We start from the raw sequence: 27,520 nt of genomic DNA, 5'->3' as shown, positions 1-27,520 counted from the left end.
TGAAACAAAGCCAAAAATTGGAAGTTATCTAGGTAGTGATCTACTAAGAATTTGAAGTTGCACGTATCCAGTTCTTGCCTCTCATTACTTATATTCTGCACTTTCCAGTAGATTCCAGAAAGTATGAAAAAACCTACAATATTTACAGAAATTTAATTTTGCCTAAAACAGGTAATGCTACCTATGTAGATTAAGACGCTCTGAATCATATCCCATTTCTCAGGTTCCTCTAAGGCACTACACATTAAAATAATGCTGAAAAGACAATGCTACTTTCCTACTTTCTGTTTACTGTGAACCCATAAATATTTCTACTATCCAATGTTAAGGGAGAGTAAACAGCAAACCACCAGAGGCAGCTTGTAACTTACGGGTTTTACCACTGTAGCTGTACTTTCCCCACCAATTATTAGCTACTGAAATTGGAAATGTAGGCTCATTTTTGCATGTCTAATTCTCTCCAGTGTTTGTCGAAGAAGCTATCACTTTTTTCAGTTGGTATACCGACTTGAATTACAACTATTATGCCAATGCCTTGTATTTGTACCCAACTGCTAATGATTTTTTAAAAGCCAACAATATGTTCTATCAGACAAATTTCCCAAAAGACCTAATGATAATTCTGACATGATTTTAATTAAAACTTTTTAAAGTTTGCATTAGACAAATCAATGTGCATTAGTTTAATGATTTGTTGATACTCTAAACAAAAAAACTCAACTCAAATATCTGCCTAAAGATAAGACTTGCTATGTTTACTATACATTTATGACAAAAGTTTAAATTTAGTTTGATTAGTTGTGTAACAATTTTTACTACCCCATAATGCCCAAATATTGATATTTAAAAATAACCTGATTAATGAAAATAATTTGAGAATTACAATTGACAGCAAGAATGTTTAAGTTTGGAGTACATGCCGTCATTGTGTGGCTACATAATGGACCACTGTTGCCTTCCCTGTTGTTTTTCCATTTCTGAGCACGTTCAGTATTCTCAATATGAGACTATACCGATATTTATTTTAGAATGTCATATAAAGTTGTGTGGTGTCTATTTTGCCTTTCCAAAAACTTTTTCTACAGGTCATATGAGCACAGAAATTGACAATGCAGAGATTATTTGACCCATAGTTGTGCAATCCTTGTACTCCTAGCAAGGCATTAATCTTTTTATGACTACTGAATTAGCAGGGGAAGAGCAAAGAAGATCTGTCCCAGCAGCAACAGGGAAGCTCAAGTTACCAGGTTAGAAAGGAGGACACTAGTAGGTCTTTAAGGCTACTTCTCCACTGATCACACTTGGCCAGAAGTCTACTTCTGTTTCTCTTCCTCTGTTCTCTGCAGTTCTCATGGCACAGTACTGGAAATTACTAGCTAAGGCAGAGCACTGCACACTACTTTCTGCCCCTTCAAAACCAGGCCGAAGATGCACAGGTAAGCGTGTTTCTCAGAGACACTTATCCACAGAATCACAGAATGGTTGATGTTGAAAGGGACCTTCAGCCGTCACCTGGCACAACCCCCCTGCCCAAGAAGGGCCACCTGGAGATGGTTGCCCAGGACCATGACCTGTCAGGCGTTGAGTATCTCCAAGGAGGAAGACCTCCACAACATCTCTGGGCAACCTGTGCTAGTGCCTGGTCACACTCACAGTAAATAAAAAAGTTTCCCAATGTTCCTCCTGTGTTTCAGTTTGTGCCCACTGCCTCTGGTCCTCCCACTGAGCACCACTGATGGAGCCTGGCTTCACCCTCTTGGTATCCTCCCTTCAGACATTTATATTCACTGATGAGATCCCCCTGAGCCTTTTCTTCTCCAGGCTGATCAGTCCTTGCCTTCCCTCACAGAAGAGGTGTTCCATCCCCTTAATCATCTTGGGGCCCCTCACTGAACTCCCTCCAGTACACTCTTGTCTCCCTTGTACTTGGGAGGCCAGAACTGGTTACAGGACCCCAGGTATGGCCTCATCATATCAGTCCTATACTACACGGTCCCTCTCTGATCATGGTCCCGTCTGTGAAAGGAATGATAAAACAGATAGCTGCATATCATCTGCTTCTATAAAAAACACTTAAAAATAACTACTCTTGCACTATTTAACCAAATGCAAATTGAACTGCCAACTTTACGCTGTATTTGTTACAGTAAAAGGTGAGTGAGGCACTTCATTCAATACATAAAAAACATAATGACCAAGAGCAGCTTAATTTAGACCAAGAATGAACAATATATGCATATCTGATGAAAAAGATTTCAAGGTTCTTTCTTTTTCTAGTAAGTATTACCCAGGTATTCTGACTTGGAAGAACTCTTGCACTATGTTTGGCAAATATGTAGGCATTACCAGCTTTTGGAAAACCACTCATGCAAACACAGTATCTCTATTTGAAGCCCAAAATCACTAAAACCATTTCGTTTTTCTCCCCTTAAGCACTCTTTCTCATTTACCTGGAGAAGGGTGGGGAAAAAAAAAACACCAAACCCAAAACCACTAAATGTAGTTTCATTCCAATTCCTGAAGCTCATACAGCCTGTAAAGTATATTATCACTAATAGGCACTAAGTTGCCACGTATACGAAGAAAACAGACAACCCGCATAATCACATCTACATTCAAAATGTTGCTTCTCCGATTCAGTGATACTGACAGAGACTTTAGAATGCAGCTTTCAGTATAAATGCAGCTTCTTTGAACAGATTCAACATCCTTACTGGTAGCAGAAAAAGTTTTAAAATTCAGATTCTTCTACCAGTGAAACATCTGTGATGTCCACAGACCCATATCTTTGTGTGGTAACAAACAGCAGTGATGCCCCGACAAGCAATTTTAAACTTCATTAAGTTTTGTACAGAGATTAACTAGAGAACACTAATTCCTCATCACTATATGAATGCAGAATACATAATAGGTTAGAGTTTCTTTAATACATTCATTCCAGTGTTGAAGGAATAAATATACAAAGACTGGGACTACTCCAGCTACTGAAAACGTCTTTGCAGTATGTCTTTAACAAGTCAAAAAACATCCTAGATTTATAACGTGTTTGAGACTTGTTACTGTCCCATCCTGCATTTTAGAAACATGAATTTAAATCAAAGGAGAAAGGAGAGTAGAGTTCTAGGCTTTAGTTGCGAAGCGGTACAATATCACCAACAGCAACAAATGTGGGGTATGTTGAATATTTAGGTTTTAGATTAAGCATGTTATATGTATGTTCTCATAAATATCTTGCACTCAGCTTCACTCTGAAGATTCAATGGCACATATTACATACACAGGCCTTGCATCTCTGTTAGTTCAGGCAATTTAAGATAATTGTGGGCAATTTAAGATGTTTGTGGCAAATCTTGCACAGATTGTTTGATGAAAAACAACAACAGTCTTTCAAATCTCATGAGTAATGCAACTCAAGAAGATGAATCACATCGGGACAGGAGACTAGGGGAACTGTGCTAAAATTTGGGTCATGGTTTCAACAGGCAATAAAAAGAACCAGTTTTCCATTGGTTAGAGCATGACTTTCCAACAAAATGCTGAAAGAAGCAGAATATATACCTGCCATTAACAGTGATTTTTACCACTCTATGAATATGCAATTACTAATGTTAATAGTCAAAAACATATTCAATCCCTGCATGAATTCATACTTGAGAAATTTATCTTAAATCGTAAGTGTTGCATTAAAGTGAACATATGTAGATTGTGGGCTGAATTCCTAATATAAATCAAATAATTCCTATGTTCTTTCAAACATGTTTAAAGACCAAGCAGAGTCTGTCTTACTTTTTAGTCTTCTGATAGTTCTGAAAGATTTTTCATAATTCTTTTCATAATCCAGTTTATGCTGAACATACATCTGGAGTGATAGATGAAGCTTGACAGTTTATCAGCAGCATCCTTAAGGGTGTATGCTATCTGCAGAAATTCAAGCTTTCAAAAAGAGTGTAACAATGATGTGTTTGAGAACATCAGAGAAGCCAACTGATAGCTGGAGAAACACGCAAAGACACCTTCGAAAAGAAGTTATTTTGCAATGAAAACACTGCACCAGAACATCATTCAGATTAACATATCCTAAATTTCTTTTCAAAGACTGGCTAATGATCAACATTAAATAATGAGAGTTCCAAGTTTTATATTTAAGACCAGAGGAAATATTTCCTGAAGAGAAAGTGATGACAGAGACTTATATGCTTGCTTTTGAAGTATATGAACATCAAATAAGATTAAGTCTGTGTCAGTGCTTCTAAATGAGTATGTCAATATTTCAGGAACCAGACTAAGACCACACTCACCTAGGGTACAAATCACATAAAAAAAAAAAAAAAGAAAAGAATGACTGAACTAATCCTGTTGCAGTCACTGGTGAGGCAAGAGCAGTATTCTAGATCTTTTCTGCAGGCTACTGTTAGGATTTAGTTCACTCACTTCCCTCTGCCTCCTTTCAGAAGAAAAATCCTACAGCCTTTTCCCTAGTATTTGCAAAGTCTGCTTGTGAAATCCTGTGTTGCTTTTACTCACGAGATCTGCCTGCGCACAAAACTAACACCAAAGCTTGTTTTGAACCTCTTCCTGCTGCTTTATTTGATATATTTTAGCTTTTTTATTGGAGTACATGGCAATCTACTCACACCCATCTTCAGCATGCCCTGATGATTTTGTAAGACTCCTTCATATCCCTTGGAAGCCATTTAGTACTTCTGAGCATTCTTGTTGATGTCTTCTGAACTTTCCCCAGTTTGCCCACACCCCTTCTGAATTTGCTCGTAGTCAGCTCTTACTCTCACTGCCCTGAACAACTTAGTATCTGCAGCAAACTTGCCTACCTAAGTTTCTACTTTCTCTTCTGGGAACAAACGGAAAAGCAAACACCACAGCAGTCTTCAGAAATCTACCGATTTCAGCAACAGCAGTAAGAAATCTGAAGCTCACAGACTTTAACAGACTAAAAGATCCACCAAATGAGAAATGAGACGAAAATAGAAATAGAAGTAAAATAACATTAATATCATAATGGTGCTATGGAAGCTACTTATAAGTCAAAAGCTTACACATTAAATAACCTTTACTCCAGAAATATTCTATAAAAGTCATAATAGATAGGAGCATGTGTTACTTTCCTGAGGATTCCGAGTAAATTGCTGTTTGTCATAATGATTGAGAGCATCACTGTATAGAAATACATTTAATGTAAAATGTAGAAGCAGCTCAGGGTGCAAAAAATATAAAATAAATAAAAGAATAAGTTTGTCTTGGGGAAGTTTTTAGTCTCTTATTTAGATTTCCCAGCCTAAATTTAGGAAAATTAAGTAATTGAAGGCAACACAAAAATGAAAATGTAACTGAAGCTTATCTGACATCCCATGTGGGGCATTCACCATTCAGTACATTGTCTCACACAGTTCAAATGAACTTTTAAGAAACCAAAGAAGAATAATGCCTCCAGCCTTCCACATTCAGCACACAGGCATTCACCGTGCCCCTTCACAAAGCAAAGCAATTTAGTCCATCTGAACCCTGTGGGGTTTCTTAAAGCTACGGCTAGTGACAGCCAGGAAGGGGTCACACAATAGTTTCAAGCATAGAGTGAGCCAGACGGTCAGCTTTCTTTTCTGACACAAAACAATCAGCTGCTCTGACACACAAAGTGCAGGGCTGGAGAACAGTCTGGGCACTGGAAGCTGAGAGCACGCAGAGGCCACCTGGCCAAAGAACCGTGGTCAGCAAACCAGCAAAATCCGTGCCAACTCAGAATGGCATCAGCATATCAGACTTCTCAATGCACACTGTCGATATCAGATTTAATGAATAATCTAAGCTTTGAACTGATTTTTGTCACTAGTATTTCCTTTCTTTTATCATCCGTGTTTCTTCTTCTCCCACCACTGAACTCACCATGCTGGCACTCAGCCATCTCTCTTTCCTCCTTGATATACTTGTTCCTTAGCTTCACTCCATTATTTCCTTTCCTTTGCTTTCTCTTTTCTCTTACTTTCTGCTATATTCTGTTAAGGATTTAAAAACTAATAAAGCCACAAATATGATAACCACCAAGGCTAAGTAAAGTAGCAGCTAGCCAGCTGTTCACTTCCCCGTTCCTTCGCTCTCCCAGCAGTTGAAAAAATAATCTGAGGTCACTCTTAGACAGAGAGTTCCTTAGATTCTTAGCATAATCTTAAATATTGTAAAACATTTTTAGACAGTTAAGGCCTGAGAGCACCTCTGAATGTGTTTGTGGAACTTGCACTCACCAACATCCAGTCATAGGACACTGGGCTTCACAGGCAGGAAACAGAGGACTCAACAGGTATGGAAATGCTTCTAATATAATCCCCTTTTCTATGGATCTGAAAGCAATTAGCTTCTCTGCAGAATACATTTTTCCTCTATACCAGAAGAAACTGAGACAGTTTATTAAGGAACTCAGAGGGTCACCGTCAACATCTAACCAAGCCATTCGGAAAAAAATCATTCAGTGTCTGATGTAAGACATCATGACTTGCCAATAAGCAATGATAGAAAAATTACAAGAGTGGAGAAAAAGTAATTATCTTGATCCATGTCACAAATGCACAATTTTTTTAACAGCCTCAATCATCAGTGAAAGACAAAGAGATACTCAGAACTTTCTACTTCAACTACTCTTTTATGCTTTTGTTCCACATGTATTTGAGAAAAATGTATGAGAATCAGTGTGAGGCAATAAAGACAGCAAGTGACAATGAAAAAGGAAGGAGTCCAATGAATCTGGGCATAAAAGAAAAATAAAAATCTAGCTAACAGATTTAGTGGCAAATAATCTACATAAAAGGCAGGTAAGGGACAAGAATCTGCAGTTTTAGTTTTAGAAAAACAGCATATCAGGAGAGAACAGTTTTGACATAGGTAGCTTTCACTACTTTAAAATGCATTTATCAAATGGTTTAGACAAGACTCTTTGAAGAATGTGATGGTTTTTGTCTGTTGTTTCATGCACAGCTTAGGGAAGACACTGATTTCTCAGTGGTGTTAATGGAGCTTCAACATATAAACCAAAGATCTCTTTCATTTAGTGAGTCAGCCCTTTAACTTCACTCATCATGTAGCATTTAAAAGGGTAATTTTCAAACCATTAAGAAGAACTCATGATGTTTGAGATCAACTATAAATCATTCTGTTACAAGACGTATTATTTAAATAATTATAGCTACTTATCTGCTATTGTAATGTTAATCAGGTATACAGAACATTTGATTATGAAATTTCATTCTCCAGATACAGAATACTAAATCGTTTTCTTGGTAAGCTTACTCCTTTAAATAATGTGTATTTCACAGCTTCTCTGATCTTGAGCTTAGCACCCAAGCTGTTTAAAACTTAAAACTTATTCATGACGAAATATTTCCCCTCAAGAAGGAGGGGGAAGGGGGGAATCAAACCAGTATGTGGAACTGAAACCCAAAACACCCAAAGCATAGTCTTGTTAGAGATAATTATGAAACTTAGAACAGAAAAAAAAAAAAAAAAAAAAGATAAAGTGACCAAATTCACAGTTGTTTGATCTGAAAATAAACCAATTAGCAATAAACCAGAAAGCGAAGATATTTCATTGCAATCATCACACATATAGTCATTGTTGTCAGGGACTACAATATCATGTAACAGCATCTTGTAGGCATACCGACACTCTTTCCCCTCTTGCCTGCCCCAGTTCACATTAGCCTTTATTAAAGAATTCTGTGAAAGACTAAACAAAATGCTCAGAATATTTGTTTTCTGAACATAAGATCCTTTTTGATTTCTTCTGATGTCAGAAGCAGCTCGTTGAACTGAGATCATTGGTGCTAGAGGATGCCAGCCAAACTAACAAGAACAAACTAACAAGGAGGCCAGGTACTTCTGACACCATGGATATTGATGGGGATATTGATTCTCTAGCTAGGAGTCCTACTGTTGAGGGGTCTTTTTCCTATTAGTTTTTTAATATTTTTGACCTGCTAACTGCTAGGACTTCAACCCTGCTGAAGGCAATGTACTAGTGGCTAGCTCAGAAGTGTTTTGTAAAAGGAAGGAATCCCATAAAAATAGTTTGAAATCTTCTGGCTCCTTCACCATATCTACATAGTGAATGTTGAGGGACATTCAACAGCCATGAATGGCTACAAAGCTTTAATGTCACTGTGCTGCACTACAGCAATGAATGAGCTGAAGCTGGAGGCAGAAATTGAGATTGGTAAGGCCCATATATACCAAATAAAGGAAAATAAACAAGTGGGACTGGGGAGAGCTAACACTGCTGAAGTCAACATAAGATGACAAAGAAGCAATAAAATTAAATATTTCACACTATCTGCAGGCATCTAGTTATAGTGCCCGAATGAGATGACTTGAGTGTCTTGATAAGTAACAGTTTTCACAAGGAAACTCAGAGAAAGTCACTTGGATACCCTTGTCCTTTTCTGAAGATGGTCACTGGCTAAAGGAGAAACCTACTTTTTAATCCAGCATCTAAACTAGGTATCTCAAGTTGAACACCATTCAGTAATTCCATTGACCACTACAAGACAGATGAAACTGATGTGGTAAATTTAAAACATAAATATGAATTAATAAAACTTTAGGCAGTATTTGGATATTTCTAGCTAAAGTACTGTCTCACTTTCCATTTCATTAAGTATCTCACTAAATTTCCCCCCCTTCAAAAAAGAACCACTATAATTTTTCAAACATGTTCTGAATTTATTTGTATTGTATATAGCACACTGAAGAACTGAAATTAGCCCCATGAATTTAAACATTTTCGTGTTTGTTACTGTCATTTGCTCTGTCAGAGTACTACATCAAAAGTTTTTTTAAAAAGAGATTGTGATTGTTAAGACACAAGACAGAAGCATGCACATTTTGCTGTTATTGCACAAACCATTCCCTACAAACCCCATGCTAATACTCCTAAAATCAACTAATTTTCCACTACCTCCAAAAACCATGACATGTATTGCGGTGACACATAACTTCTATACAGTGTCCACATTTAGTGTTGAGCAAATTTAAACTTTCACTATTACTTACAAGAATATTTCCCATTATAAGATTTCCACACATACCCCTTCAGTCTATGAACCCCTGCCCCTTAACGTGTTTTGATGAAGTTGCTGACTTAGCATGTCTGTTGAAGGAGGTAATGGAGGAAAGTCACTTCACCTCAGCAGTCACCCCATTTACTCAGCAAGAAACAGTTCTATAAAGCCCACCTGTGCAAGCATTATATTTTTTTCTTTAATTAAGTTCATGAGAAAAGATAATTTCTGGTTGATTCCCCCTGCCCACTCCCAATATTCGATTGTTCTACTAAAACCTTTTCATAATAATGAAGATACTGATATTTGTGCGTGACATGGGATGTTTGGATTTGGTAATATAAAGCCTAGTTTTCCATTTAAAGGACAATTCCTCAACCATAAATTTAGTGAAAAATTCAGCTTTGAAAATACTAAAATTTCCTTCATTTGAACAAAAAAAGTACAGAATCTTGAAAATTCTGATTAAAGTATAAGTGGAATATTGTAATTTAAATGAATGTTCCCTACAAGGTGAATTTCATTTAACAGAAATATTTTAGTAGACTTCTCTCTGTGGTACTAGTTACTAGATGCTATTATTACGAAGGCAACTATATCCACAACATATAGTAATGTTAACAAAAACAGGACAGTCTTCCAAAACAATGTGATTTACTTTAACCCCTAGGTAGACTCATTAAAAATGGCCTTATTTAAAAACATTTCCTGTCCCCTCCCAAAAGCCATCTGCCTGCTTAAACCAGGAAAATCATGCTGCTGCAAATCCATCAAAGTACTCATAAACATGATTAATCAAGGTCTGTATTGGCAGGGTTCCAGAAACCTGCAAGGTGTGCTCAAATTACAGAAAAAAAGAGCAAGTTGCACTTGTTGACATCTTCAGTATAAGATGCTTAACATATAGTCTATCTCTCAGCTAAAGTAGCTAAACTTGCATGTTTTGGTAAATATGCAGGTAAACCTCTTCATTGTCCAAATTCAAAGCAAGGAAGGTCCATTTAGCCATTAAACAAGCTGCTGGTCTATCAACTTCAACACCAAACATAAGCACAGGTTCTGCAGGCTTACAAAACCCCTCTGAAATCCTAAATTGTTTTTTCTAAAACAGAGATTAATATCCTTTGGGTCTGTAAGTACATTCAGATGAATGAGGTCAACAGCCACATTTGTAAGATGCCATGGATTAATTTCCAAGAGAACTGGTTTATTCAGGTTAAAAACAGGTGATTGCCCAGAGCACTAAGTAGTAATAATAAAAAAAATTTAAAAAAACCAACCACACAACCAAGCCATAAGATATTTCTGGAGTGAGATACTTAACTTTTTGAGTCATTTATTCACTGCACACTCTGCCTAGCCTCTATAAAGCTTTAATTGAACTGTGTGAAAACACATACCTAATAGAAATATTCTAGATATTGTTGAGGTGCACTTACCTTTGAAGAAGCAATCTTCATTGTGTACAATGGTGACCTTTTGCTTTTTCAGACAGGCAGCCCTGTGCACTTCGCAATGGTTTTCATAGAATTCTCCATCGGAACCGCACACAGGCTTGTAATGTGGCTTGCAGTGCTCCATACACAGACACTCAGCTTGGCCAGTCTCCCCATTCACAACGCAGTGCCTACCAAGACCGCAGTACTTGTTTTCGCATGATTCGAAATGACCATCTTGACCCATATACCCTATAAAATAAAAAAATAAAAAAGCTAGCTTTGAGATATTACTTACATTGTGTTTAATTGCATGCAAGACACAAAAAGGATTGCATTATGTAAACAAAGTGAGAATATATCCTTTGTTGCATCCTTGACATGCTTAACATAGGTCAGCCTGAAATTAAACCAATTTAATCTTGTTATCATGACTAGGTATACTTTTAGTCATTGTCATGTGTCAGATTAACTGTAACTAAGAGCAGCATCTAGTAACAATACTAGATTTACTCTTCATTAAAAAAAATACTAATAAATCATGTCTTCTTAAATGTAGATTGAAGTTTCTTGCCTTAAAATTGCTACGCTATTGCATGCAAAAGAACAATGTATTCTCTAGAATTTAGATCATAGAGTATCTCAAGTTGGAAAGGACCCATAAGGATCATCAAGCCGAATGCCCTGCTCCTCGCAGGACTACCTACAAGTAAACCATATGACTAAAAGCATCATCCAGATAATCCTCAAAGATGGACAGGCAGATAAAATAGACATTCACACATCAAGACTGGTATGCAAGAATAACTAGAGCTGTGTCAAGGCTCTTAACCAACATGAAGAAGAAATAAAGCCCCAACCATCTGTGGTGGCAAGACAATGATGCTTCGGGGAATAGAGCAGGGTGGAACAGCAGGACTGATAGATCAAGTGAATGGTGTCTAGAAGGAGTCAGATGAGCCTCTGGTGGTAATTCAGTTAGATAAATGGGATCTGGATAACAAACAGAGCTTTAAGAGGGCTGCAGTAGAGTTAAAGGAGTTTCTACTGCCCACAACTCACACCTTCTTCTGCTCCTAGAACATGGCAATGGATTGTCTACATTAGACTACCAGAGCCATCCGTCCACTCTCTATCTTATTTTACGTGGTGGCAGCAGCACAAGTAAGTACTGTGATCAGCAGCAGTTCTCTAGGTAAAAACAGAAGTGCACCACAGTAGTTCCTTAGTATATCCTCAGTTTCCATCTTGGCTGCCACAGAACTATGTAGTCACTTCTGGGTGAGGAAAAGGGTATGGCAAGAAAAAAAACCCAGAATTGTCAATTGCAATTACCAAAACTTCAATTACATAGGTGTTCTGATACCATAATTGTGTCCAAAAATAAGTATAAAAATACTAAAATGTCTCCAAACGTGGGAACAGACACTGCCCTTCACAGTCACTCCATTTTATTCTCTTGCTGTACACTCCTAATCTCCAGAACAAATAAGAATCTGATCTCCAAATACTATACACACCTAGTTTTCTAACTCCTTGCAATACTTCCCTTATCCTCACAGCCTAGCTGAATGACACTTGGCTGCCCCATAAAAAAAACGTACGAACAAACAAATGGCAACGCATAATTTTTTTGTATTACACTGCAAGGTGAAAAGCTAACATGTCAAGACCATAGTTTGTCACACATTGCTCCTAGCCACTAAGAATTTGTTTATCACTTCTAGTGGCAGAAGCAAATTCTTACCACTTTTTCTTCCTAAGCCTACAGGTCTATTAGACCTAAGACAACAGTGCTTTGACTCTACTTTCTCATACAGCACAGATTTTCTGCAGACAAATGTCCTACACGAAGTATGCAACCATGAAATTTGGCTCTAATGACGAATGGTTTTGCTGTATTATTTTATAACACTTTGACAACAAAGTTGAGAGGACTATGTATTCACCTCGGATGTTGCATATCTGATATAACTACACTACAGGGATTTTTATACACTTGCATGAAACAGTATAGACCAGGCTGATGGCGAGTTTAACTCCTCATGTACCAAACTGACTTGAAATGGGCAAACCAAATTCCACATTAAAAATTTCCAGTATTACTCCTGTGCCAACGTATCACCACTATATACAAGCAACAGACATTAACTGACATAAATGAATGTAAATCAAATTTCCTTCTACTACCGCTACCTCAAATAAAGTCTTGCAATGTCCCAGAGTACTTCATAGCACAGGTCACGTACACACATTACAAAATTGCAGAACTTCTCTGAAGTGATGGAACTGTTGCAGTTTGAGACCAAGGTCCATAAATCATTACTATTTCTGCTTTCTGAATTGGAAGATAAAGATCTCAACCTGACAACTGCCCCAAATTATTGAGAGGTGTCTCAACAATACACTGTGCTGTGTATTGCTGTGAAAGTAGACACTGATTCAAGATTTCACTTGGGACTTCATTTTAGTACTATAATTGAATCTGATGCCTGAATGCAAAATAGCTACTTTCAGATGAGGGAGAATGACTTGCATAATATTTATCGATATTTATAATATCGGTATATGTCAGTGTATACCAGTCACGTACATCAACAAACAAACAAGCTTTTTGCCCTAATGAAAAACTGTATTGCTTTGTTATGAAATGTTTTATAAATGTCTCCATTTTACACCATTAACTATTCCAAACCAATACATACATTTGCATACATCACTGCACACAAAACTCCTTCTACTGAAGCGGACAGTGATATTCCCATTGACCTCAACAGAGGCTTGACTCTTTCTTCAGATACAGTCTTTGCCTTAAGTTCAGCTATTTTTAATGCCTTCAGAATAAATTTTTTTTAGGCAGGTTTTTTTAAGCAGTTAATTATTATTTTTTTTTAAATAAGGTAGTGACACAGATCTAGGAATTTTAAGACTACCAATAGAAAACAAGGTTCTCTGTAATGGCATGGATTTGATTCCTCTTTACATTTCTCAGGAATTATTAATGAAATATTGGGACAATCAGACTTCTAATTCACAGAGGAATAAGCCAGTGAAACAAAGGAGATACCGGACATTTTGAATAGCCTTAGTAAGGGGTGATTTACAAGCTACGGATAAAAAGCACTTGCATTTTGTTGTCAGAGCTGAAAAAAATGCAAAACATTTGACCTAATATGATGATACAACATTGACAGTAACCTTTCTGTTTACACAAATTTATCCCCTTAGCTCATTGCCAAATAAGCCTTTAAAAATACAGCTGTAAAAATCCGATATACAAAGAACTTTTGTAATCATAAGAAGGTTTCATTGATAAAGGCAAGTAAAGCACAGCTTCATTACCAGTCTGACCCAGTATGTTTGGTTAGACAGACCTGAGCGAGGTCTGGCAGGGGTACTGCAGGGTATTCAGGACTCTTACCTAACAGGCTTTTCATCGAGTTGCACGGATCTTCCTGTCTGTGCCATGGTAGGAAGAATGAAAACTCAGTGTATGAACTACTCCTCAAGCAAAACCAACTTCTGCTGCTTTTCACTGTCCCAGCCCTACTTGCAAGAATCACTATATTTGGCAAATCATTTTATTTTTAGTTTCCAATAAAGGTAGTTCCTTTAGGTAGCAAAAGTTTTCATCTTGGAAGACAGCTGTTTCCTGTTTAGGTATAAAGCTACAGGAATCTTGTTATTATCAAACAAGAAACCATCTTTTAAACCCATTTGGGCTGTGGCTTGCAGCTCGTTCATGAAACACCTGACTATTCCACTGACTCTCAGGAAATCGCCATTATTATTTTTCCTTCCTGGAATTGTTATTAATGGAGGTATACTTTTGCTAGAGTTATAATGGAAGGGGTTTGGGGGTTTGGATTTTTAATGCCAGGACAGGTAAGTCTTCTGCGACAAAACTGCTCAGGTTGCAGCACCCATTCAGATGGCCATCACCACCATCTCCCTCCAAGTTATAAACCAAAAAAACACACCAAGATTTTCTGAAGGCTGTTCACCTATCTAAAGCATTTAGATTTAGAATGTAAACTACTCCAGGATTAACTTAGATTCCTATATCTGGACATAATTCATAAAGATAAACAACTTAGCATATTCAATATTAACAGACTGAGAGCAAGTAAATCAATATGACAAATAATCCACCCATGAATGCTAATCTTATTCCAGCAATTACATTGGTATTGCTTATGTGATGATATGTAAGTCTGCATTTGTCAAGTGCCACAATGCAACAATAGGAAAATACGTACCCATATTAGCTACCCACTCTGAATTTTCAGCAAAAAAAAGTGTCATACCCATGCATTCTGAGAGGGTCTATATACTATGGGAAATCAAACGTACTTTGTTCAATTTGAAAGTAAGTCAGGAAACATTCAAGTTATCATAGCCTTAAGTTTTAAAAAAATACACTTTAAGAAATATCATTAAAAATGTATTATGCCTCAGACAGCCAAAGCAGTCATACAGGTTTTTCAGATTCTCTTGAAACTTAAACGTTTATGTCTAAACAGACATAAAATGAAATAACAAACAAAAAGAAAGACTATTTCTAAAAAAAATTAAGAAAGTGAAATTGTTTTGGCTTCTCCTTTAAGACAAATCTTAATAAACACAGTTTCAAGCTGTCAGTTAGGTTTCCTCACACAAGTTTCCTACCTAAAAGTCAGTTTAACAGCACCCAGAGTCAAGCAAGTTTTAGGTCACAATGGCATCACTTACACTTGGGAATTAAGTGGATTTTTTAACATGCAAATGGCTCACAGGTGTATATAATTTTTCCTTTAATAGTTCAAAGAAAAGTTGTGCATGGAAACTGGAAATTCATGAGTGTATGAATCACCACATTCTCCAGTTGGCCCTATGCTAAAACACACACAGGTTTTCTGCATGTTGAGCCCTCTCCCATAAACTCAAGAGTTTTTCTTTCATTTATTTCCTTAACAGAATAATTTGCGTTCATGGCTTCTGTCATAACTTGCAGCATTATCTATATGCCCTCTAAAAAACAGTTGCAGCTATTTTTCGAGACAGCACAGTACGTCGGTATCTTGTGTACAAACAACTGATGCTGATTTCTGGGGTCAGGAGTCCCATTCCCTCCCCATCCCCTTTTATTTAAAACAATTCTGTAAATGACAATTTCAACTCTGCAGCTGCAATTTGATTCAACATAGTAACTATGAAAGGCCCAACCAAGACTAATGTTTGTAAGGGTTCATTTCATTAAAAGAAGTAAGAGGGGAAAAAAAAAAGAAAAAAGATTGATTACCACCTAACCATTAACACTGGTAGGGCATTAACGCTGTGCATGACCCCAGAATGAACAGGATCTTCCCATAAATACTAAAGCTCTAGACTTTTTTTTTAAAAAAAAAAGTTGTAGTATTTTAACAGCAGTTCTTCGACAAATTTTGTTATCACTAGCAAGAACAGCTTGTAATTACACTGAACATGACACTAAGTTTGCATTACTCATTATCCAGCACTCTTAGAACATGAAATTCTTCAGTAATGTAGCATTTTTTATTTTTTTTTATTGTGGTTAGGAATATTTTAGGCATGGTACAATATTTATAGAAAAGGGTGGCTTATTTGAGAGTAAATAAAAATTATTTATGTTTTGTCAGTGTAACACGGTAATAAAGTTCCCCTGCGTAACTATCAGCACATACCTTAAGAAACTAAAGAAATAGAGGTTTTTGAACTCATGTTACCAAATAGTCTCTAAATATGTCATTAGAGTGGCTTACCACAGCACATGCCTTGGTTTTAAACGGTAGCAGCTTTGGTTGAATGGCTGTTGCATGAGCCTGTGTTCTATTGGGCAATACAGTTTTAACAGCTGGCTACTACATGATCTGCATTCCAAACTAACCAGCTTAGCCAAACTTTTGGACACATTACTAGGAATTTCTATTCCATACATTTTTCTGAAGATACCTCTGGAATACAGTCATCTGGGGCAGGGTGGTGGTGTGTAAAGAAATCTCACTTATGGTCATGTTCATGGATTTGCATGCAAAGTAGTTTTAATGCACATCTTCTGTAAATTCTATACAGGCAGTTATGTATTTCTTACAAATTATTAAAGTGACAAAAATATAAATGCATGCCCCCATGTTTATTCACTTCTCTCACTATTCTGTGACTGAACCTTAACGATTCCAGGGTATCTTCAACTTAAATAATCTTTCATGCCACTAACTAGAACATGAAGCTCTCAAAAGTAGGAGCGATCGTAAATCACACACGTGGCTGATCATTACTTTGCTATGCTATGGTTTTCTTTCCGCATCAGCCACGTAATCTGGGGTACTTCATACAACAGTTTACTTTGCCTGTGTATACAAACAATTTTTGGCTGTGTCTTGTATTGTTGTCTCCTCTATTCTTCCCTGCCTGACACCCACACACACCCACACACCCTGCAAAAACACCGAAGCGCCCCCTCCTGTGTAGGGGGCCTGGAAGTTCTGTAAGGATTTCAACCTTCTTAGAATTTGATTGAAATTTTCTGTCAGTATTTGTCAGTGGCTGGCTAACAGAAATAGATATAGACATTACAACAGCACGTGCGCTTTTTTGTTGTTTTGTTTTTACCTGAAGTGTCAGGCTAAATCCCCTTAGGGGAACAAGCAAGTATGCCTGTCTTGTGTATCCAAATAAAGTGAATTTCTTATTAAGATAAATTAGGAAAAAGGTAAATTAGGAATAAAACAGAAAAAGTACTACACCTCTAAAGAAATATGCAAAACTACAGTGTGTAAAAGAAGAAAACGCCTGTAATATCAGGAAGATTAGTAAGTGTTGCATACCCAGCTGTTAACCTAAAATACTGAAACTTTCCAAGAGTGTTATCTGGCGATCAGAAACAGCTCGGCAGCCCCGCGCGTGTGCGTCCTTCTCAGACTAGCACCTCGCAGCTCCCTTCAGCTAACTGCACAGAATTTAGTTTCCCCCAAAAAGAGAAAAACCGAATCGCACCTCCTCTGCTTGAATGCAACCGAAGACCGGGAACAAAAACACCACGAAAGAAACAGAGGCGAAATGGCAACACAACAGCAACCAGCGCTGTGTAAAAGCAGCTTCTGCCCGTTGGGCTGAAACGCTTCTCACCTTCCCCAGCCTCCAGCGGCCCCCGCCCCGCCCCGCCCGGCCCCCGCCCGGCCCCCGCCCGGCCCCCGCCCGGCCCCCGCCCCGCCCCCGCCCCGCCCCCGCCCCCGCCCCGCCCCCGCCCCGCCCCCGCCCCGCCCCCGCCCCGCCCCCGCCCCGCCCCCGCCCCGCCCCCGCGCCGGGGGCTCAGCAGCCGCCCCCGGCCGCACCCACGTTAAGGACCTTGCGTGATGCCGGACCGATGAGCCGCCCCGTTTACGCGCGGGGCTGTTGGGCACCCGCTGTGGCGGCGCGACGTAACGCGCCCCCGCGGAGCCGCGGCGCAGCCTAGGCCCCGCGCCCGCCCGGCGTCTGCCGCCGCCAGTGCCACCAGCCCCACGCCCAGGGCTCGGGCAGCAGGGTCTCGCCTGCAAGCCCACGGCCCGGAGGGCTGTCGGTCCCCGCCGGTGACATTGCTGTCCAGGCTGAGGCTGGGGCTGTGCCCGTGGGAACCCGGGAAGCGCTGCCGAAGTCGCTTTTCACTGCCAGGAGGTGACGTCCCGGCGCTAAGCCCTGTAAACCTGCTCGCGTTCGGCCGGTGACCATTGCGGTGGCAGAGCCGTCCGTGGGCTCGGGCCAGGCTGCGTGCCTTACCCCGGGGAACGGGGCACACCTGCGCGGGTCTGGGGTGCCTGCGCTGCTGGGTTGGGTGCAAACAGACTGATGGCCTTACCACAGCTTCAGCAATTCCTTACATTCAATTAAAACCCTCAGCTGTACCTAGCACTAGCACTCACCGTGTCTTTCTTTCTCACCTATTGTCTTTGGAAAGACAATATAACTGTTGAAAAGTTACTCATTTAACATCAAACCGGTGGCAAACAGCTTACATTCCAAAACAAAGTGGGAAATGAGATGTTTGCCTCCTCATGGACACGTGGACCTTTATTCAAATGGCTGGTCACTTTTCAAATGGCTGATCGCTTTTCAAATGCTTGATTACTGTTCAGTTGCGGCAGAGCAGGCAAACCTCTGTCCTGCCTGATGCGTCCCCAATGTCACCAAGAGCAGGAACTGTGTGGATCACAGCAACAGCAGTTTTGAAAAGGTCGTAGTTTGAACAATTTTTCACACATTTTAATGCTCATTTGAAATATATCTCACTGACAATCACAAAGAGCTACTAGCTTAATTCTCAGTCAGACAAAACACCCTGAGTATTGCTTTGTTTAAAAACCACACTGAATAGTTTTAGCAACAATGATCAAAATAAGCAAAACTTGCAGCTAAATTATGGACTGGAATTCCCCTTTTACTTTGTTAAATATCAGAAAGGCTGTTACGATTTGGTCTCAAGAACCAAGGTAGTAACTGCTGTATGGCACAATAATATTAACTGTTCCTCCGTGGTAACTTTTCACATGAAGAACAGATTTGTCAATTTTGAATAAATAGTGTAGTAAAAGGCTAATGTTTCCTCCATAGGCATATGTAGCTTTCCGGGAGTTAAATATGCTCCTATATGAAACAACAGTATAAACAGAAAATGTAACTTATCCCCTGATCAAGTAGCTGGCACTAAAGAGGTAATTGAATTATCCATAGTAAAACTATCATACTGTAATCTATTTATTATACAATTCCTGTGTTAGGCATTGAAACAACACTGTTGTGAAGGGTTTTTTTTTACTTCAAAACCCTCCCTGCGGAAAAGAGCTGTGATGGCTTTCTGCTACCTTTCCCAAGGAGCTCAACTAGCAAAAGTAGCGTAGACACAGACCAGCATTTAAATCGTAAGGTTAGATTGCAGCAGCATTACAGATCAAGGAAAGCTAAAAAGAAATGTCAAGCATTTTCAGTTTTAGTGATTAGAAATATTTGCTTTAGTAAATTTGACATTGTCCATTGTTTTCAAGTTGTTACTAAGGGACTGTGGTGGATTGACCCTGGTTGGCAGGTAAGCACCCACCCAGTCCATCCACCACCGCCTCCAGGAATTCAGGAGGAATTCAATAAGGAATTAATTCATTAATTTCCACCAGCAGGCAGATGCCCCGCCGCCTCCTGGAAACCAGCCCATGTAACAGGGCCATGTCTTAACCACCAATGTCTCCCCTTCCACCCTCTTTCCCCCAGCTGATACTGCTAAGCAGAACATCACAGGGTAAGGAATATTCCTTCGGTCGGTTCAAGGCAGCTGTCCTGGCCATGTCCCCTTCCAGCTTCTTGCTGTGAGGGGGTCAGAGTAGCAAAAAGTAAAGGCCTTGACGCTGTGCAAGCACTGTTCAGAAACAGCTACAGCCCAGCACTGCCTTGGTCACCCGTCTGTAACACAGCACTGTCTGGGGTGCTATGAATAACATGAACCCCCAGAAAGACCCAGTGCGGGAAGTGCAAGAGCTTTGGAAGTGCGAGAACTTCAGAAGTACGAGAGCTCCGTAGGCATCAGTAAATCCAAGGAGGCAATGGCAGCACAGGGGGGTGGGGAGTGAGTTAAACTAAACTAATAGGCAGTGGATTTTTTTAAGGAATAAATATATTTAGAAGAATATGATAATAATGTTTATATACAGAATTTCTAATTCAATTTGGCTGACAAAAGTAATAAGAGACTAATTATTTTCCATGTCCTTTACCTGTGTGGAACATAAATACATGCAATTTAACACTGTAAGGTTTATTAACGCGAGCTGTGATCTTTACAAGTCCTTCAGAAAGAACAACAAAACACTGCAGACTTGTATATATGACTGTAGCTCTCGAAGACACTTAACTCAGCTAACAAACTTTGACACAAGTGACCCGTGTGTGGATTTCTAAGAGATAAAAACCCAAAACCAAACAAAAAACCCCACAAAATACAAATGTCATTCCAAAAGGTATGCAGTATCTGAAAACGGTGCTTCAAAGATAGTAAAGATGAGTCTTAAAAAGAATGTCTTTACAAAGAATAGACATGTACATGGTGAAGCAATACCATTTGCCTCTGGACCTTGTGAAATTAAAATAATTTCCAATAAGCTTGAACTTTCATGACTTAATTCTGCCATTTTAAGTTATATAGCTAAGTGATGCATAGCAAAATGCACTGTGTATACACCTTTTTTTTCAGAGCAGGACTGATCATATGTGTTCCACACATACAGCAAAGCTTTGTTTTTTTCTGAAGGAGTTAGAGTTAACCCAAAATATCTACAATTACCAAAAAACACCCTTAAAGGTAGACTGCACTAAAATGAAAAGGCAAAATGCTTTTCCAGATCTCTATTAGGAGAGAACATTGCTCCATGAAACAAAAAAATACATGGAAAAGTAAAGTATCAAAAATCTTCATCTTGACATATTATATTAGAATATTCCTTTTTGAAAAATTTATAAAAGCAATAGTCCACATAAACAGTCTATTTATTTCTACATCTATGTATAAGTCTGTGTACTTATTAAAAATTACTTGTTAGGCCTGAAACATCCATTCAAATAAATATCTTCTTTCATAGAATATAATGCGCTAGTGAGATGACTCAGTCAAGCAATGTGACTAATGAAAAATATTTCAGTCTAGGAAAAAAAGAGGAAAGTACAAATATGAATGAGAATGGGTACGCACTTCTTTAAAAGCACTTCAATCCATAAATTGCCATAGCTATTTCTGAAGAATTGAGATGTCAATGTACTTCCAGTCATGCTGGTTAGCACAAACTTGCTGTTAATTGTGTCTTTAAAACTATCCATTATTTTATAGATAATTTAATCTGCATTACTTTTTGAATGTCCAACCAAAGCTTAATGTCAGTTTAATAGTATTGCTACACATGCATTCATAAAGGAACTTCACAGAATTCTGTTAGTGCTACAGTTTCTAAAAAAAGAAAACCAAAATGATGGGTAATGTATTTGTGTGTGAAGCTCTATGGAGCTCACATATACTTTTCTTGAAAAAGAGTTGGAAAACCCATCACCTAGAAAGGATGCTTTTTGTTTACTTTATAGTTATTCTTAATTTTCCACCTTACTTTAATATCTAATTTAAAAAATATTCATAAATATATATGGCCTAATTTTTTTCAACATAACTTTACTGGAGTGGGGTGATTATGTCCGAGTATCTATGCTATGACAATGTACAAGTGTTTAATTCGGCTTTTTTCTTCTTCCATTTTACTCACCCCCACAGGAATGATATGCTTTTCCATCTCATGTTTCCCTTCTTGAAGGAATTTTTTTGAGTGTACAATTGGCTTAACAGGTATATCTCACTAACAGGAACAGCACAAAAGCACCACAGATTAACTCAACAAGAAAAAGTCATTAAAGTTTGGTGAAATCGGCAACATGGTTGAGTCCAACTGATTTTTTCAGAGGCAGAGGGAGGCATATTCTGCTGTAACCTGTTACCTGCGTGCTCTGGGGAAACAGGTGATGTTCAAGGCAGCGATGTCAGCTCAAACAGGTAAGAATGTGCTTGTTTACTGCCTTGAACTCACTCACTTATATTTGATGAGGTTAAATTTATCAGTATAAATATAAATTACACATTTCTATCTGCAGTGCTTCAGAACTCTTTTATTGTTGATGTAAAACGTGACAGGTAGTGAGCCAGTGAAGTTTGACAGACATATTTAGATAGCCTAAAATGTTACTGTTTTCTGAAAATGTGTACAATTGCTGCACATGTGTATAATAGTATAAAGAATACATGTAAACATATGTATCATTCTCCAAAATAATATCATGGTTAATGCATATAGAGTAGGACAGCTTAAAATATATTTTTAAACAAATCTATGTTGTTATAGAAGTATTGGGAAATTAAATTGTGACTAAAATAAATTTAGTCTGTTGAAAGCTAGATTTGGAGAATAATCTCATGATTTTGATCTGCTGAAGCTGTCAGTCCTGTAATACTGTGTCAGTGAGTATGTAAGATGCAGAAATCTTTCATCAAATAATTACCCTGACTCTGGGTTTCCTCCATTTTTAACTGTTGTAAGGAAGTTATTGTGAAGTGACTAGTTTTCTCCCTGTTGACCAAAAGTTCGATTTTGGAGGCAATAACTCTATCCCAGTAAATGTTTTGCCACATTTCCCCAATATATCCTGTTATCCTAACCTTCTTCCATGAAAAGAAGAAATGGAAAGCTTTCTTCTTTGAGAAATAGTCTATTCTAAAGCTCCATACATCATACATCTGAGGAAGTGAGTCAAACCTTGCTGCTATTCCAGTCTTTGTGGTGATCTGGGGGTCGCTAACTTAAAGAACATGCGCATATTCTACATAAACTGCAAAATGGTATTCAGGCTAGGTCTACACCACTTGCCACATTTACACAGAGAGCTTAGATTGAACTGAAGAATGCTGGGGCGTTCCACGGAGAATATGAGTTTCTAATTCTGCATCACGAGTCGCTGCCCAACTAAGGAGGCAGTGCCAAGGAGGGTAGTTTTTGTTTAACCAGTGTATGACCATTAAATAATCATTGATGAAAGATAAGTTTAGAAGAAAGTTATCTGTTATATGGTCTTTTTGGCTAAAATTTTTGTTTTGCTTTAGTTTGGTTTTATTTAAATCCAGTGAACCGATTAGTAATTTATATTCTCGAAATCAACGCTACAATGATTTCCAGCTTGTTTTTTCACTTCACCTTATCACTTACCATCATCTAGGAAGAGACTGGTTGGTCTGCTCTGGACAATGCTACCTGCCATGAGCACTGCTAAGACTCCTTGACAACCCCAATAACTGTAGGAGTTTGCTAGGTATGATAATAGCTCACAAGTTCATCTGCTTGTTTTGTGTTTCTGTAGCAACTAGATGCAAATGAAACCTCCTCAGAGGTGGAAGCTGTGTTTTCTACCTTTGATAGCCCTCTCTTTTCCTGTTCTGTGCTGATCCTGTTTTGATCTTAAAGAAAAAAAGACATTCAATAACATCAACAGCTTGAGACCTTATAAAATTAACATTCTTTCTTCTCATGACTACCATCTCATTAATAACTATTATACAAAACCAAAATAAAACAAGGGGGCAAACAACTTTGGGGGGCGGGGAGGGGAAATCTTCTAAAAAGTTGTTTCCTGGGTAAAAATACTTGATAAAGCTGCAAATTAATTGCATTTGAAATTCTTTGACTCATGTTAATTTTTAAAAGCTTAAATGCTTTATGTGTTTTTCCAATTGAAATTCACAAAGTTCAACACATCCATGTTTGTTTTCATTAGTGAGCTAGCCACTAATGGCTAACAACAAACACAATTGCTTTTAACTGTTTAATGATGTAATATTAAACAAGATTACTATTAACAGATACAGTGGCACTCTTTATTCAACACAGTCTGTCTATTTGTTGCAAGGGCAATCTCATTATTTATGTGTCCATTTACAAAAAAATATTAGGTCTTTGTGCTTAGGCTCTTATAGAACAATTGCACCTAGAAGAAAATAATTGTATATTTACTGTTATGCAGAACTTTCAAAGTGCATGAAAGGAACAAAGACATGAAATCAGAATATTCAGCATAATTTAGCAAAGTGTTAACTGTACCATCTGAAGTTCTGTTGGTACCATCTGATTCCTGCAGCTAACACAGAAAGCATTCCAAGTGCTAGTAACTAAACTTGGCAGATTTTCAAGGTCTAGTTTGGTTTGGCTTGTTTGGGTTTTTTTTCCTGTAACTGGACTATTTATCATTCTAGTTTAGCATTTGCTTAACTTCAGGACTGTAAAAATGAGAAGTCATTCTGTGTGGGTTTTATGCCTCTATCAATTTCTGTTTACTGAAATCAGGGAAAGATCATTTTACAGTACAGACATTAACAGACAGCTCATGAGTGACCTTTCCCAGATTATTGGATCTACACTGAGATGAAAGTGGAGTGAGCAAGCTGTATTCTTTGTGAATTCATGCAGGGTGAACAGCAGATGTTTTAAAACAGTACTGACAGTGACCTAATTTCATACTGAACAAATATATAAATACATAAACAAATAACAAAACAACTGACAAAAAGTATTTAGTAGAGTGATTTTTCTAACGCTATTATTTTTTAATATTGTATTTTAATAAAAAAGGAAAACGTCTTAGTTTCTCAGGTAGTATTTAGTGCTTTTGGTTGCAAACCAATGTGCAATCACATAACAATATCTAACAGACCTCTTTTTAAGCTAAAACACCTGACAAGAAACAACACTTGAACAAAGTATGACTTTTATTTCCACAATTTTTGATTCAGTCCCTAGAATCTAATTACCAACAGCAAGAGCCATACTCCTATTTCTCACTTCTGAATTCAGCCTCAAGATCATTCCGGCTACCTTATGTTTATTTTCTTTATTGCAGTTTGTGGGAGGGAGGAAGGACCTTTGCTGCAGAGTTCAGGCTTCTTGGGGAATAGCCATCAGCTTGAAAAACCCAGTCAGTGAAATGCTTTGAAAATAAATTTCTAGTGACTGAACCTGAGCTTGATGAAAGAAACAAAGTCAGGAAAAAAAATTAACTGAAATATCTTAAGGATGTGATTTTGGTTCCTAACTTCACATCTAAGGAAATACACAAAACACAGCCAAAGAAATAAGAAAACATCTGGTCCCTTTTGTTTAGTTGATTCAGCCAAAGCATATATAGAAAAGGCATGTCTGTGCTATGATCTCAAATGTGTTAACAACCTACACACGACTTGCTTTCAATCCCGAGTTATTTGAAATGTTTTCCATTGCTATACTGTTTATATGATGTACCATTCCATTGCTAGTAAGTTATATAAAAAAGGGGGGAAAAGGAAAACTGAAGTCCAAAATGAGAACCATTCATATTTTAACCTGCTGTAATTTGAAACATTTATCTGTCAGGGTTCTATTGAACTCTCCAGTTTGGTTTATGATATTCAGAGGTTCTGGGTGGACTTGAATTAAGCATTCGGTGATCATGCAGAAAATAATTCAGCTTCAGATTAAAAAAATGAGGGAACGAAATAAGGCAGCTTTTTTGCAAAACAAAATAAAACACAGAAGCCTTGTACTGAACTACAGGCCTTATCCTCTTCAGTACCAAAGACAAAATTTGATTTTGCAATGTAAAGTAATGTAAGGATGTGCGTATTGCTTTATTGTCTCTCCACAAAAGCCTTACTTTGCATGGTTATGTTTCTTAGCTGTCCTAACTTTCCTAATATTTTCCAAGAGAATTGAATTTTGCATTGATTCACTTGGGTGTAAATTCTGGGCTTTGAATTAGGCTGAGTTTCTACTCTGGGTAGAAAAAAGTAATCATAAGAGACCTGGAGATAGCAGTAGGAATTGATTCTTGAGATTACGAAATTATATGAGCAAGATGAATGAACTTCAAGCATGGCAGTTCTTAAAAAAAAAAAAAAAAAAAGATAGTGACAAGGACTGGAATATGAGGAAAGTCTATATGATTTCTGCATTCCCTCTAGAACAGAGGAACAGTAGAAACTAGAACTATCTAAAGAAACTCAGTGTTTATTTTTCTGTTATTGTTGTTGAACCATTCTGAAACAATTTCATTGAAAATGTAGCTTTCCTGAAGAACAGTCAATGCAAAACTAAAGAAAAGCTAAATGTTACCAGCATGTGAAGGAATGGGAGGAAAGTAGAAGGTCTACAAACCCCAAGCTGAAGTAGAAAACAGTAGAATATTGACAACCCAAAGGCCAGGATTATGCAAGTGTTTAAAAAAGCTATGAAATTAAATGAAATGGAATCTACTCTAAAGTGAAATCTACTCCTAAAAGACAGCATCGCAAGTATGCATGAAATAATGCATAATTCATCTTATATAACATCTCATAAAATCAACTAAAATAGCATTAAAAACTAGATTTATTTTAATTCTAGTGCTGACACAGTCTTTCAAAAATAAACACCAACAAAGTCTGAAGCTAAACTCAAAAAATACATTTTATGAATAGGTCTGATAACATCTATCACCAGGCAAATAACTCTATATCCCTATATTACTATACATATCCAACTTTTATAAACGGTGAGTTCTAAGCTATTACACAACTGAATTTATAGAATATTGATGTGCATTAATATTTTCTGAGTATAAAAAATACAGCAATGCGTGTAATTCTGAAGAAGTGAAAACAGCAAAGGAAAGTGGAAAGAGGTGAAAAGAGTAGTTATTGACAGCTACCTGTCAAATATTCTGTAACATGATTCACATAGCTTGTGTGTAAACAGGGAGGCATGAAGAGCAAGGGGTGCTTGCATTCTTCTCTGTGTTTTAGAGGGAGAGAGCTGTTATCCTGGAACTCTTTCTTTGGTTTGCCTCATGCTGCTGTGCTTTCCAGAAAATAAAATGGAAGTTTAGCAAAGTAAAAAAACCATACATTTCCCTTCCACTCCTCAAGAAAAAGCTGCTTTATTGCTGTGACTCTCAGCCATCCTATATAGTTGAAAAAAGTAGCTAATGGCTATTTTGGGGAAATATGGTGTTCCAGTCAAGCATTTCCCATGCCTTCTCTCCAGAAAGCTTCTTTCCTTTCTATTATCTTCTCCTGTGTGCCAATGAGAAAGTTCCCTCTCTCTGAGATTCACAACTCTCAAACATCTACACCTTTTTGCTTAGCCAGACAAAACTTGCTCAATGCAAAGATCTTTGGCAGGCATCTTTGTTATTCTGTATTTCTTTGCAGTTCTGTTAATGTAATAATAAAATCCATCACTATGTGATGCTTGAAGTTGTGACAGAAAGTCATCCTGTTTTGGTCTACCTAGGCCCATCTTTCAGACTTACACTCTGACAAACAATGCGTGATCAGATGACTTTTGGAATATATTTTTTATTGCCACTATGTGAGAAATGCACAGATTGTAAACTTCATAGACACAAGAATAATATAGAGAAGAGAACAGACTGTATCACAACTCTACAAATTAAAGAGTGATGTGTATA

At 37.8% G+C, this 27,520-nt stretch overlaps 1 protein-coding gene across 4 annotated transcripts in view; it reads right to left on the bottom strand.

Annotated features, from left to right (window-relative positions):
* The window catches only part of FSTL5 (follistatin like 5), a 322,895-nt gene that overhangs the window by 215,610 nt on the left and 79,765 nt on the right, over positions 1-27,520 (bottom strand). For all 4 annotated transcript variants that reach the window (XM_056358066.1, XM_056358085.1, XM_056358076.1 and 1 more), the window contains exon 4: positions 10,499-10,747. In XM_056358066.1, coding sequence (XP_056214041.1) covers positions 10,499-10,747 — 249 coding nt within the window. The remainder of the gene's footprint in view (positions 1-10,498; positions 10,748-27,520) is intronic.

This window comes from Falco biarmicus, chromosome 1 (assembly GCF_023638135.1).
Source record: "Falco biarmicus isolate bFalBia1 chromosome 1, bFalBia1.pri, whole genome shotgun sequence".
Lineage (NCBI taxonomy): Eukaryota > Metazoa > Chordata > Aves > Falconiformes > Falconidae > Falco > Falco biarmicus.
This window is presented reverse-complemented; position numbering and strand designations above follow the sequence as displayed.